The 13,805-nt window shown below is 46.4% G+C and overlaps 1 protein-coding gene across 2 annotated transcripts in view; it reads right to left on the bottom strand.

Annotated features, from left to right (window-relative positions):
* The window catches only part of NSUN7 (NOP2/Sun RNA methyltransferase family member 7), a 421,001-nt gene that overhangs the window by 200,148 nt on the left and 207,048 nt on the right, over positions 1 to 13,805 (bottom strand). Inside the window, exon 12 of one of the 2 annotated variants that reach the window (XM_063921029.1) lies at positions 9,387 to 11,343. The exons of the other annotated variant lie outside the window; for it this stretch is intronic. Within the exon in view, the coding sequence (XP_063777099.1) occupies positions 10,717 to 11,343 (627 nt within the window). The 3' untranslated portion in view covers positions 9,387 to 10,716. Of the gene's footprint in view, positions 1 to 9,386; positions 11,344 to 13,805 lie in introns of those variants that run through there. 2 annotated transcript variants of the gene reach the window in all.

Below are 13,805 nucleotides of genomic sequence, written 5' to 3' on the forward strand. Positions count from 1 at the left end.
AGCCTGGACTTCCCCCGATAAGAAATTGATAATTTCTAAACGGTTATTGGCAGCGTACCCTTTCCCGCCAGAGGATAGGTCACGTTGGGAAACATCCCCTAGGGTAGATAAAGCGCTTACACGTTTATCAAAACAGGTGGCACTACCGTCTCCGGATACGGCCGCCCTAAAGGATCCTGCTGATAGAAAGCAGGAGGCTACCCTAAAAGCTATATATACACACACGGGCATTATATTGCGACCAGCGATTGCATCAGCATGGATGTGCAGTGCTGCTGCTGCGTGGTCAGATTCCCTGTCGGATAATATTGATACCCTGGATAGGGACACTATTTTGCTGACAGTAGAGCATATAAAAGACGCTGTCTTATACATGCGTGATGCACAGAGGGATATTTGCCGGCTGGCATCAAAAATAAGCGCAATGTCCATTGCCGCCAGAAGGGGGTTATGGACTCGGCAGTGGTCAGGTGATGCCGATTCAAAAAGGCACATGGAAGTTTTGCCTTATAAGGGGGTGGAACTGTTTGGGGATGGTCTTTCAGACCTCGTTTCCACAGCTACGGCTGGGAAATCGACATTTTTGCCACAGGCTACCCCACAGCAAAAGAAGGCACCGTATTATCAAGTACAGTCCTTTCGGCCCCATAAACACAAGAGGGCTCGAGGCGCATCCTTTCTGCCGAGAGGCAAAGGTAGAGGGAAAAAGCTGCAACATACAGCCAGTTCCCAAGAGCAAAAGTCCTCCCCCGCGTCCGGTAAGTCCACAGCATGACGCTGGGGCTTCACAGGCGGATCCGGGTACGGTGGGGGCCCATCTCAGAAATTTCAGCACACAGTGGGCTCTCTCACAGGTGGATCCCTGGACTCTTCAAGTAGTATCTCAGGGGTACAGGCTGGAATTCGAGACGTCCCCCCCCCCCCCGCCGTTTTCTAAAATCTGCCTTACCAGCAACTCCCTCTGCCAGGGAGGCAGTGTTGGTGGCTATCCAAAAACTGTACTCACAGCAAGTGATTGTCAAGGTAACCCTCCTTCAGCAAGGGAAGGGTTACTATTCCACAATGTTTGTGGCACCGAAACCGGACGGTTCGGTGAGACCCATCTTAAATTTTAAATCCTTGAACACTTATATCAAAAGGTTCAAGTTCAAGATGGAATCGCTCAGGGCGGTTATTGCGAGCCTGGACGAGGGGGATTACATGGTCTCCCTGGACATCAAGGATGCGTACCTGCATGTCCCCATTTACCCTCCTCACCAGGAGTACCTCAGATTTGTGGTACAGGACTGTCACTATCAGTTCCAGACGCTGCCGTTTGGGTTATCCACGGCACCGAGGGTCTTTACCAAGGTAATGGCCGAAATGATGATACCCCTTCGCAAGAAGGGAGTTTTAATTATCCCGTACTTGGACGATCTCCTGATAAAGGCGAGGTCCAAGGAACAGTTGGTTGTGGGGGTAGCACTTTCTCGGGAAGTGCTACAACAGCACGGCTGGATTCTCAATATTCCAAAGTCACAGCTGGTCCCGACGACACGTCTTCTGTTCCTGGGAATGATTCTGGACACAGACCAGAAAAAAGTGTTTCTTCCAGTGGAAAAAGCCGAGGAGTTGTCATCTCTAGTCAGAGAACTCCTAAAACCGGGACAGGTGTCGGTACATCAATGCACACGAGTCCTGGGAAAAATGGTAGCTTCGTACGAAGCAATTCCATTCGGAAGGTTCCACGCAAGGACTTTCCAGTGGGACCTGTTGGACAAATGGTCCGGGTCCCATCTCCAGATGCAACAGCGGAAAACCCTGTCGGCAAGGACCAGGGTGTCGCTGCTGTGGTGGCTGCAGAGGGCTCATCTACTAGAGGGCCGCAGATTCGGAATACAGGACTGGGTCCTGGTGACCACGGATGCCAGCCTTCGGGGCTGGGGCGCAGTCACACAGGGAAGAAATTTCCAAGGATTGTGGTCAAATCAGGAGATTTCGCTTCACATAAATATTCTAGAGCTAAGGGCCATTTACAATGCCCTAAGCCAAGCAAGGCCCCTGCTTCAGAACCAGCCGGTACTGATCCAATCAGACAACATCACGGCGGTCGCCCATGTAAACAGACAGGGCGGCACAAGAAGCAGGAGGGCAATGGCAGAAGCCACAAGGATTCTCCGATGGGCGGAAAATCCTGTGTTAGCACTGACAGCAGTGTTCATTCCGGGAGTGGACAACTGGGAAGCAGACTTCCTCAGCAGGCACGACCTCCACCCGGGAGAATGGGGACTTCATCCAGAAGTCTTCCAAATGCTGGTAAACCGGTGGGAAAGACCACAGGTGGAGATGATGGCGTCCCACCTCAACAAAAAGCTAAAAAGATATTGCGCCAGGTCAAGGGACCCTCAGGCGATCGCTGTGGACGCTCTAGTAACACCATGGGTGTACCAGTCGGTTTATGTGTTTCCTCCTCTTCCTCTCATTCCCAAGGTACTGAGAATAATACGAAGGCGAGGAGTGAAAACTATACTCGTGGTTCCGGATTGGCCAAGAAGAGCTTGGTACCCGGAACTTCAAGAGATGCTTTCAGAGGACCCTTGGCCTCTGCCGCTCAGACAGGACCTGCTGCAGCAGGGGCCCTGTCTGTTCCAAGACTTACCGCGGCTACGTTTGACGGCATGGCGGTTGAACACCGGATCCTGAAATAAAAGGGCATTCCGGAGGAAGTCATCCCTACCCTGATCAAAGCCAGGAAGGATGTCACCGCAAAACATTATCACCGCATTTGGCGGAAATATGTTGCTTGGTGTGAGGCCAGGAAGGCCCCAACGGAGGAATTTCAACTGGGTCGATTCCTGCATTTCCTGCAAGCAGGGGTGACGTTGGGCCTCAAATTGGGGTCCATTAAGGTCCAGATTTCGGCCCTGTCGATTTTCTTCCAGAAAGAACTGGCTTCACTGCCTGAAGTTCAGACTTTTGTCAAAGGAGTTCTGCGTATTCAGCCTCCTTTTGTGCCCCCAGTGGCACCTTGGGATCTCAATGTGGTTTTGGAGTTCCTGAAATCACATTGGTTTGAACCACTTAAGACTGTGGATTTGAAATATCTCACGTGGAAAGTGGTCATGCTGTTGGCCCTGGCTTCGGCCAGGCGTGTGTCAGAATTGGCGGCTTTGTCCTATAAAAGCCCTTATCTGATTTTCCATATGGATAGGGCAGAGTTAAGGACTCGTCCTCAGTTTCTCCCGAAGGTGGTATCAGCGTTTCACTTGAACCAGCCTATTGTGGTGCCTGCGGCTACTAGGAACTTGGAGGATTCCAAGTTACTGGACGTAGTCAGGGCCCTGAAAATTTATGTTTCCAGGATGGCTGAAGTCAGGAAAACTGTTTATCCTGTATGCACCCAACAAACTGGGTGCTCCTGCTTCTAAGCAGACTATCGCGCGCTGGATTTGTAGCACTATTCAGCTGGCACATTCTGCGGTGGGACTACCGCAGCCTAAATCTGTAAAAGCCCATTCCACAAGGAAGGTGGGCTCATCTTGGGCGGCTGCCCGAGGGGTCTCGGCTTTACAACTTTGCCGAGCCGCTACTTGGTCAGGGGCAAACACGTTTGCAAAATTCTACAAATTTGATACCCTGGCTGAGGAGGACCTGGAGTTCTCTCATTCGGTGTTGCAGAGTCATCCGCACTCTCCCGCCCGTTTGGGAGCCTTGGTATAATCCCCATGGTCCTTACGGAGTCCCCAGCATCCACTAGGACGTCAGAGAAAATAAGAATTTACTCACCGGTAATTCTATTTCTCGTAGTCCATAGTGGATGCTGGGCACCCATCCCAAGTGCGGATTGTCTGCAATACTTGTAAATAGTTATTGTTACACAAATCGGGTTGTCATTGCGAGCCATCTGTTCAGAGGCTCCGTTGTTATCATACTGTTAACCGGGGTTCCTATCACGAGTTATACGGTGTGATTGGTGTGGCTAGTCTTACCCGGGATTCAAAATCCTTCCTTATTGTGTCAGCTCTTCCGGGCACAGTGTCCTAACTGAGGCTTGGAGGAGGGTCATAGGGGGAGGAGCCAGTGCACACCAGATAGACCTAAATCTTTCTTTAGATGTGCCCAGTCTCCTGCGGAGCCGTCTATTCCCCATGGTCACACATTGAGGGCTGTGCGGCCCCCCCAAAGACCTAAATCTTTCTTTAGATGTGCCCAGTCTCCTGCGGAGCCGTCTATTCCCCATGGTCACACATTGAGGGCTGTGCGGCCCCCCCAAAGAAATGCCACCCCACACCATAACTGACCTTGATGCTCCCTCAGCGGCTTCCTCAGCGCTCTTGGTATACTCCCAAGATTATATCTTGGAGGGTATGTTTTTTCAATTTTGTTTTAAGGACATTACATCAAAGTTGGATCAGCCTGTAGTGTGTTTATCCACTTTAATTTTGAGTGTGACTCCAAATCCAGACCTCCATGGGTTAATATATTTGATTTCCATTGATAATTTTTGTGTGATTTTGTTGTCAGCACATTCAACTATGTCAGTGGTTTACAAACTTTTTTGAATCACGGCGCCCTAGAATATCAGAATTTTTTTCACGGCACCCCTAGGCCAAAAATTTCTTATTGAGAAATTTAGAAAGAAATATTACATTAAAGTAGATCGCGTTTATATGTCATCCTTAGGGTCAGTTGTGTGGTGAGGGACAAGATTTGCTTCTGTTTGGCCACATATTTTATGACTGGCAGCCACCAGCACTGGTTTTGCCTATTATATTGACCATGAATAAATTGGTCCTGGACCACCAACCCAGGGCACCCCTGCAAGTGTCCTGAGGCACCCCAGGGAGCCACGGCACACAATTTGGGAACCTCTGAACTATGTAAAGAACAAAGTATTTAATAAGAATATTTCATTCATTCAAATCTAGGATGTGTTATTTTAGTGTTCCCTTTATTTTTTTGAGCCGTGTATTTTGAAGGAAAATCCAACTATATATTAAACACTAATCAGGCAGTTTATCTCGACTCAAGAAGTTGCAGTATACATGTCAATCCAGTAAATTGCGTACCAAGACAAATACTACATGTTATAGAGTCGCTGGTCATATTACTTGCAACCTATCAGTGTTACTGTAGGTTAAGTAGCAATGGATTTGGGATCTATAAGATAATATTTGTTTGACTAAAGTAAACTTAAACTGGACTGCAAGATTTATTGCCCCTTGAATTGGATTTTGTGGTTTACATAAAAAAATAGAGAACTGTGGATTATTGCTTATCGGTGTACTATTGAAGGAGAAACGTTTCGGGCTGCAGGCGTAGATCTGAGGACCAGCTGCTTCTCCCATGGGAAGCTTTACGTGGCTTGCTCACGAGTTAGTAGCCCCAAGCATCTTTTTGTGTTAATCCCTGAAGGAAAACCTGCAAATATTATTTACAAAGACATTCTGTGATCAATGTGTACAATATAAAATATACATCACAATATTAGATGCCACTATTGCTTTTGTAAAATTAGTTCTGCTGAGCAATAACAGATTTATAAAAATAAAAAAAAGGCTAACGCTGCTCCTCACCTCCACTAGATGGCGCCTTATGAAGCAATTTAATTGTTACTGTTTGGGCTTACATAGCCGCTGACGCTGACATTACTGTTATATTGTTACGTCAGTTTGACGAGCTGGTAACTAGTATATAAATAAAGCTTTTATTATTAATCAGCAATACTAAGGAATAATCAGCAACAATTACTCAAACCAGTCCTTCCTTGCTATACTGGCCAGTTACAGAACCATACAGCTCACGCTTTACCCTCTGTTTTGTATTGTGAGCATACATTATTTAACATATTATTTAAATAGCAAGTTACTCTTCCTATTGCACAAATATAAAACTACTGTCTGCAAAGAGGACTGTGGATGTGAGATCCAGAACATGGCCACATTTTTCACATTTTCCTTATTAAAAAAAAACCCTTACTTTGTAATCTCCTATATTGAACAGTTTTGGAAAAGTGTCACTCATTGACAAAATGTAAGGGTTTTATCTATTGAAGTGAAGAGTCAGAAATATGGCAACATCTACAGTGCATCCGGAAAGTATTCACAGCGCTTCACTTTTTCCACATTTTGTTATGATACAGCCTAATTCCAAACTGGAATAAATTAATTTTTTCCCTCAAGATTCTACACACAATGGGGTTAATACAGACCTGATCGCTAAGGTGCTTTTTTTTTACATCTCTGCGATCAGGTAGTTGCCGCCTACAGGGGGAGAGGGAATTCACTGTGCAGGTGTGCGATCGCATGTGCAGGAGAGCTGCACAAACAGAAATTTGTGCAGTCTCTGCACAGCCCAGGACTTACTCAGCCGCTGCGATGATCGGGGCCGGAGCTGACGTCAGAAATCCTCCCTCCAAACGCCTGGTCCCTCCTGCGTTTTTCTGGACACTCCTTGAAAACGGTCAGTTGCCATCCACAAACTCTTCCCTCTTCCTGTCAATCTCCTTGCGTTCGCCGATGCAATGGGATTTTTCTCGCCATCCTGTCGCTGCCCGTTGCTGCGGACCGTCGCGCCTGCGCATTGTGGTTTATACGCATGCGCAGTTCAGATCAGATCGCCCGCTGTGAATCAGCCCCAATATCCCATAATGACAATGTGAAAAAATAGTTTTTGAGATTTTTGCTAATTTATTAAAAATAAAAACTAAGAAATCACATATACATAAGTATTCACAGATTTTGCTCTATACTTTGTTGATGCACCTTTGGCAGCGGGTTCACTACGATATGCCGGCGGTCGGGCTCCCGGCAACCAGCATACCGGCGCCGGGAGCCCGACCGCTGGCTTACCGACAGTGTGGCGAGCGCAAATGAGCCCCTTGCGCGGTGGCACGCCACACTATTTTATTCTCCCTCCAGGGGGGTCATGGACCCCCACGAGGGAGAGTAAGTGTCGGTATGCCGGCTGACGGGATCCCGGCGCCGGTATACTGTGCGCCGGGATCCCGTCAGTCGGCATACAGAAGACCACCCTTTGGCAGCAATTACAGCCTCAAGTCTTTTTAAATATGATGCCACAAGCTAGGCACACATATCTTTGGGCAGTTTCACCCATTCCTCTTTGCAGCACCTCTCAAGCTACATCAGGTTGGATGGGAAGCGTCGGTGCACAGCCATTTTCAGATCTCTCCAGAGATGTTCAATCGTATTCAAGTCTGGGCTCTGGCTGGGCACTCAAGGACATTCACAGAGTTGTCCTAAGGCCACTCCTTTGATATCTTGGCTGTGTGCTTAGGGTCGTTGTCCTGCTGAAAGATGAACCGTCACCCCAGTCTAAGGTCAAGAGCACTCTGGAGCAGGTTTTCATCCAGGATGTGGCTGTACATTGCTGCATTCATCTTTCCCTCTATCCTGACTAGTCTCCCAGTTCCTGCCACTGAAAAACATCCCCACATCATGATGCTGCCAACCGACATCATGATGCTGCCACTACCATGCTTCACTGTAGGGATGGTATTGGCCTGGTGATGAGTGGTGCCTGGTTTCCTCCAAACATGATGCCTGGCATTCACGCTAAAGAGTTCAATCTTAGTCTCATCAGACCGGAGAATTTTGTTTCTCATGGTCTGAGAGTCCTTCAGGTTTATTTTGGTAAACTCCAGACGGGCTGCCATGTGCTTTTTTTTTACTAAGGAGTGGCTTCCATCTGGCCACTCTAGCATACAGGCCTGATTGGTGGATTGCTGCAGAGATGGTTGTCCTTCTGGAAGGTTCTCCTCTCTCCACAGAGGAATGCTGTAGCTCTGACAGAGATACCATCGGGTTCTTGGTCACCTCTCTGACTAGAGGCCTTCTCTCTCGATCACTCAGTTTAGACGGCCGGCCAGCTCTAGGAAGAGTCCTGGTGGTTCCGAACTTCTTCCATTTACGGATGATGGAGGCCACTCTGCTCATTGGGATCTTCAAAGCAGCAGATATTTTTCTATCCCCTTCCCTAGATTTGTGCCTTGAGACAATCCTGTCTCGGAAGTCTACAGACAATTCCTTTGACTTCATGCTTGGTTTGTGCTCAGACATGCACTGTCAAGTGTGAGACCTTATATAGGCAGTTGTGTGCCTTTCCAAATCCTGTCCAATCAACTGAATTTACCAAAGGTGGACTCCAATTGAGCTATAGGAACAGGATGCAGGAACTGCGGAAACAGGATGCACCAGAGCTCAATTTTGAGCTTCATGGCAAGTGTTGTGAATACTTATGTACATGTGATTTCTTATTTTTTTAATTTTCATTAATTAGCAAAAATCTCAAAAAAACTTTTTTCCACGTTGTTATTATGGGGTATTGTGTGTAGAATTTTGAGGGAAAATAATTAATTTATTCCATTTTGGAATAAGGCTGTAACATTACAAAATCTGGAAAAACTGAAACGCTGTGAATACTTTCCGGATGCACTGTATCTACCTAATCGAAATTAGCATGTGCATTCATTATGAAATATAAGATACAAACTGGAAATACGAAAATTATTTTAGTTACAAAAAATAACTAGTAGTATTACAGGTTGAGTATCCCTAATCCGAGTATCTCTTATCCGAATTATTCCAAAAACCGTAGTTTTCGTTAAACAGCTATTTTTTTTTTGTTCTGCTGCACGCGCCCGTCCCCTGCCGCAGCTGATTGATCACTGCTGCTGCGGGCGCGGCTCCTCCTTGAGTTCGTGCATATGTAATGAGCGGCAGAGTGTCATGCCGCTCATTACAATATGTACAAACAGTTCTGGGGCAGGGGTCGCCACTATATATGCGGTGGCCGTGATGCGGGTGGAGAGAAGGCTGCTGCAAGTAAACCCTGACAGCGGGGGCGGGCTCCGGCAGTGACTGCTCACCTTGCCCGCCTCTCATCTCCCTCCTTCACAGCTGCCTATCAGCTTGGCGGGAGGGGGCGCGGTTGCAGGGACACACAAAGAAAGCACCAGACTCCATTCTGGACGAATTCTGTAGTGTATGTGTCACCATGTTTCTCCCTCCGTGGGAAGCCACACACACACACACACACACACAGACTGGGTCCTGGAGGGGGGGTGACGTGGTGACACATACACCTTGCAGCCGGGAGAGCACACACACTGGGTCCTGGAGGGGGAGGGGGGGTGACATGGTGACACATACACCTTGCAGCGTGCGCGCACACGTGTGTGTGTGTGTGCGCTGCAAGGTGTATGTGTCACCATGTCACCCCCCCCTCCCCCTCCAGGACCCAGTGTGTGTGTGCTCCCCCGGCTGCAAGGTGTATGTGCCACCACATCACCCCCCCTCCAGGACCCAGTCTGTGTGTGTGTGCTCCCCGGCTGCAAGGTGTATGTGTCACCACGTCACCCCCCTCCCCCTCCAGGACCCAGTGTGTGTGTGTGTGTGTGTGTGTGTGTGCGCTCCCCCGGCTGCAAGGTGTATGTGTCACCACGTCACCCCCCCCTCCAGGACCCAGTCTGTGTGTGCTCCGCCGGCTGCAAGGTGTATGTGTCACCACATCACCCCCCCTCCAGGACCCAGTCTGTGTGTGTGTGCTCCCCGGCTGCAAGGTGTATGTGTCACCACGTCACCCCCCTCCCCCTTCAGGACCCAGTGTGTGTGTGTGTGTGTGTGTGTGTGTGCTCCCCCGGCTGCAAGGTGTATGTGTCACCAGGTCACCCCCCCCCTCCAGGACCCAGTCTGTGTGTGCTCCGCCGGCTGCAAGGTGTATGTGTCACCACATCACCCCCCCTCCAGGACCCAGTCTGTGTGTGTGTGCTCCCCGGCTGCAAGGTGTATGTGTCACCACGTCACCCCCCTCCCAATCCAGGACCCAGTGTGTGTGTGTGTGTGTGTGTTACCCCGGATGCAAGGTGTATGTGTCACCACGTCACCCCCCCTCCCCCTCCAGGACCCAGTGTGTGACACCAGGGCATTACTATACTGGTGCATAGTATACTGAATTCACAGGGGAAACACCCTGACGCACCTAACTTCAATGAGTTACTCATCTCGGGCACCAGTTCCCATCTCCTGATGGTGAGAGTGTTTTCGGTTTCTTCAGCGCCTGCTTTGGGCTTGTTAAAAAAAACCGAGGAGCCTGAGCTGTGGGCGGGTTATGAGGGAGAAGGACCAGTGCATCTTGGGAGCTTAAAAGCTTAACTGTTCGGTGCCTGATCCTGGTATCCACCATTATACCCCCAATGTCATCCCTGTGGATCTTAATGGACCTCGAAGAAAAAGTTAACAAGGGTAAGTTTTACCATAGCTCTTACTTTTTCACTGTACCTGTATTAATGTTTATTACATGTTTTACTGTTAAGTAGTTAAGTACAGTGTACTTTTATTTACTTATGTGTGAATACCTGTATGTGCAAGAAAATTATTGTATATCAGTAGCATTCAAATTCAGCACGTACTGTACACAAACTTCACTTCATGTTTTCAGGTTTTGAAACCTTGTTTCATGCACAAATAAATTATATTTGTGTGTATGTTATGTGTTTGAAGTCTATTTACAGCATAAATGCATTTTTTGTGTTCACAACAGGGTCCCATACTTGAGATAACTCATTAAAATATAAAAATATTCCGAAATACGGAATAATCCGTTATCGAAAATGCTTCTGGTCCCAGGCATTTTGGATAAGGAATACTCAACCTGTACTACTATTACAGCCCAATAAAAAGTTAAAACAAACCTAAACGAAATTAAAACAATTTGTGTTTAGTGCCATGGTTTAGGATGCCGAAGTACAGTAAAAGCTGACGTTTCCTTGGGTTTGCCCACAATAGACAATTTTGGCATAAACGTTGTTGGGGAGATGCTCCGGGTTCCAGTGTGCCAGCGCTGGTGGTAATAGTGGACAGGACTTCGGATTTTGACAGTAGGCTCATTACTGAACAATGGAACCATTACTGGGGGCAGCATAATCTGGACGGGCTTCAACGAAACCTTCTGTTCTAGTTTTGGCCAGCCAGGACTTTGCTGCCGCTCTATGAATGTGCCTGTGGAAGAGAGGCCTTTTGTATATTTCACTGTTACGTTGGTTGCGGGGATGGGCACTTGTTTTGTTTGTTTCTTGGTCTGTAAAATACTAATGTTGTTTATGTTTCTCTCCACGTTGTTTTGATCTAGATGTGAGGTTGGTGTTTTTGTGCCACTTGTGTTATTTTCCCTATTTAGGAACTCGGTGATGTTTGCTTGAGCAACTGAAGTGGCTTTGGAAGTTTTATGAACTGGCTTTGATTTTTTCTTCCTGGGCGTTTTTGGAACGCCAATACCATCAAGAAGTCCTTTAGTGGCAGCTCGAGCCAAAATATCTTTAACGGACATAGATTCAGTTGTGCCCCTCTAGAAAAGACACAGACAATTGGAGAGTTAGTGACCCCGGTAACCAGTCAAGACAATCTGTTTCCTAGAATATACTGATGCTAAAGCCTGTTACATAGTTAGAGTGTGGTATATTATGTCGACAGTCAGAATATCTACACCTGAATGTGGGCGTTATGTCAATATGTAACATGTCGCAATGTCATGGCATAGCGTTTTTTCCCCTATACAAGTCCTTACACTAACCTTAAACTTAAATTTTGCACTAAAATGTTCTGTCGGCCGTGTGACTGGGTACCCACAGTAAGATAGTGCAGCATCTACTAAACAATGTCGTACTGCCCATTGTTGTTTTCTTCTTTTGTAGAGGTGAAGTACGGCTGCTGTATTGTTTGTCCTAACTACAAAGCCATTGTATATGACTGTCTGATAATTCCTTGCATCTCATTGATACCCTGCCAGTCTTATTCATGTGTTATAGGGCACAGCAAATTAATCGGTGTAATCTGGCTAAGTAGTTTTGTGCTCCCCGTTGTTGTATTTATGCAAATAAGAGGGTGCAAAAATATAAACGTTACTCCCAGTTAGCATTTCAACCACATGGAAATTGTCTTCTCATGTCATTGACATACACAATATTTCAGGTTTTAATAATTACAGTGTTGACGATTACCAGGCGTACAATTAATTATTAGCATATTTATCTTTCTATCAGTCCTCAGTCCCAGGCAAAACTTTACACCAGAAAAACAAAAGGATTTTTCCCACGAACTTTGTGGGCTGTTAGTAGCAAGAACTGTATACTATATAATAATAGAAAATTTAGAGCTCTTCGTTACATATATTTTGCAAAAAATATGATAAGCCTCCAGGCGACTTCACGGCCGCTCTATTACTGGAGGTCCCTAATACTAAGTATAAGTCCAGGGCGTGGACCCCACAAAGTTGGCTCAAGCCCAACCACCCCAGGGCAGCACACCATTGACTTACTATAGTGTTAATATGTGTTAATAAGAAAGAAGCAGGAGCTATATGTTAGAAAGTGATACAGAAATAAGGGTGTTAGTAAAATACTCAAAAGAGTAAAATTAGTGGAAAAATAAAAGTGTTACACAAGTGCTAAATAAATATTATGGCGTGCTGCCCCAAGGTAGCCCGGTCACACCAAACCTGGGGGGTACCACTCCCCAAACCCACACACAGCATAATAATAATTACATCCACTATGGGTCATATAATTGCTTAGTGTATGGCCACATGATAATGGCACATACAAAATATATCCAGATTGAGAGCTAGTTTACCTGGAGTCACCCCTGTATCCTTCAAATGGCACTACAGGACCCAGCATGCCCTCCTAATGCTGGCTCCATCTATGCCTCTCTGAACTGCAATATATAATGACAGGTTGAGTCTCCCTTAGCTGTGCTTCCAAAACTGTAATATTCTGAAAAGAGTAATATTTTAGGGAAGCCGCAACTTCATAATGTGACTTCAATGGATGCTGGTGGGGGAGTGGCTTTGTAATCATTTGCTCACCGGGAACAACTGCTGAACCCCGCCGGACCCCCTACAGCCCCCGCCGGAGTCCTGCTGACCCCAGCAAACATCTGCAGATGCCACAAGACCCCCCGTGGAACCCGCCATACAACCCCTCTCCCTCCGCAGAGGTATTACGCTATCGGGAAAAAAACATATACAAAATCCTCATGAGCAGTGCAGATAAGGGAGACTTGTAACTTAACTGGATAATATTTTTTCAAAAATCCAGTCAGAAATTGACTTTTTTTTAATGATTGAATTATGTTAGGAACATCTATTAAAAACATATCAACATGATTTTATTTAAAAATAAATAAATACATTTTTTGATGAACATTGGTTAACATTGATGGCCATTATTTATTTATTAACAATTTCTTATATACAGATGTAGCCATGCTCATCTAACCTGCAGCTTGCCGTATTTGCAACTAGGACCCACGCGTGCATCTCAGTACACGTGCCCATAGTAATACATAGGCGCCATACTAAGACTCAGCTGGGGTATATGACTGTGCACTTTGGAGCCTATTCCACTCTTCTGATGAAAGACAATTGTGTTTGAAATGCGTTAAGCATGGCTCTGCACAACTTGTGAGTCCAGGGTGCCTCTACAGCCGTTGGTATGTCACTGGGGAGGATCTTCTTATCTGGAATTTGCTACCCAGCCACTCCATTTGATATCCGGAGAACCAGGACTGATCCATCTTGTTGCTATTTGCCACTCTTGGGCGATTATTTATTCTTCTCTATTGTAAGTACAATATGTTATTAAAACCATTGTTTTTAAAAGGTTTGCACTATTATTTTTGTTCCTTGTGTCCCCCTACATGTTATTGTTCATGTGGGATTAGAGGCACTTTTTCAGATTCATCTGAGCTACATATGAAGGAAACCATATTCTAATAGAGCTAATTGCGATAATGACAAGGGATAACCTG

This window comes from Pseudophryne corroboree, chromosome 1 (genome assembly GCF_028390025.1).
Source record: "Pseudophryne corroboree isolate aPseCor3 chromosome 1, aPseCor3.hap2, whole genome shotgun sequence".
Lineage (NCBI taxonomy): Eukaryota > Metazoa > Chordata > Amphibia > Anura > Myobatrachidae > Pseudophryne > Pseudophryne corroboree.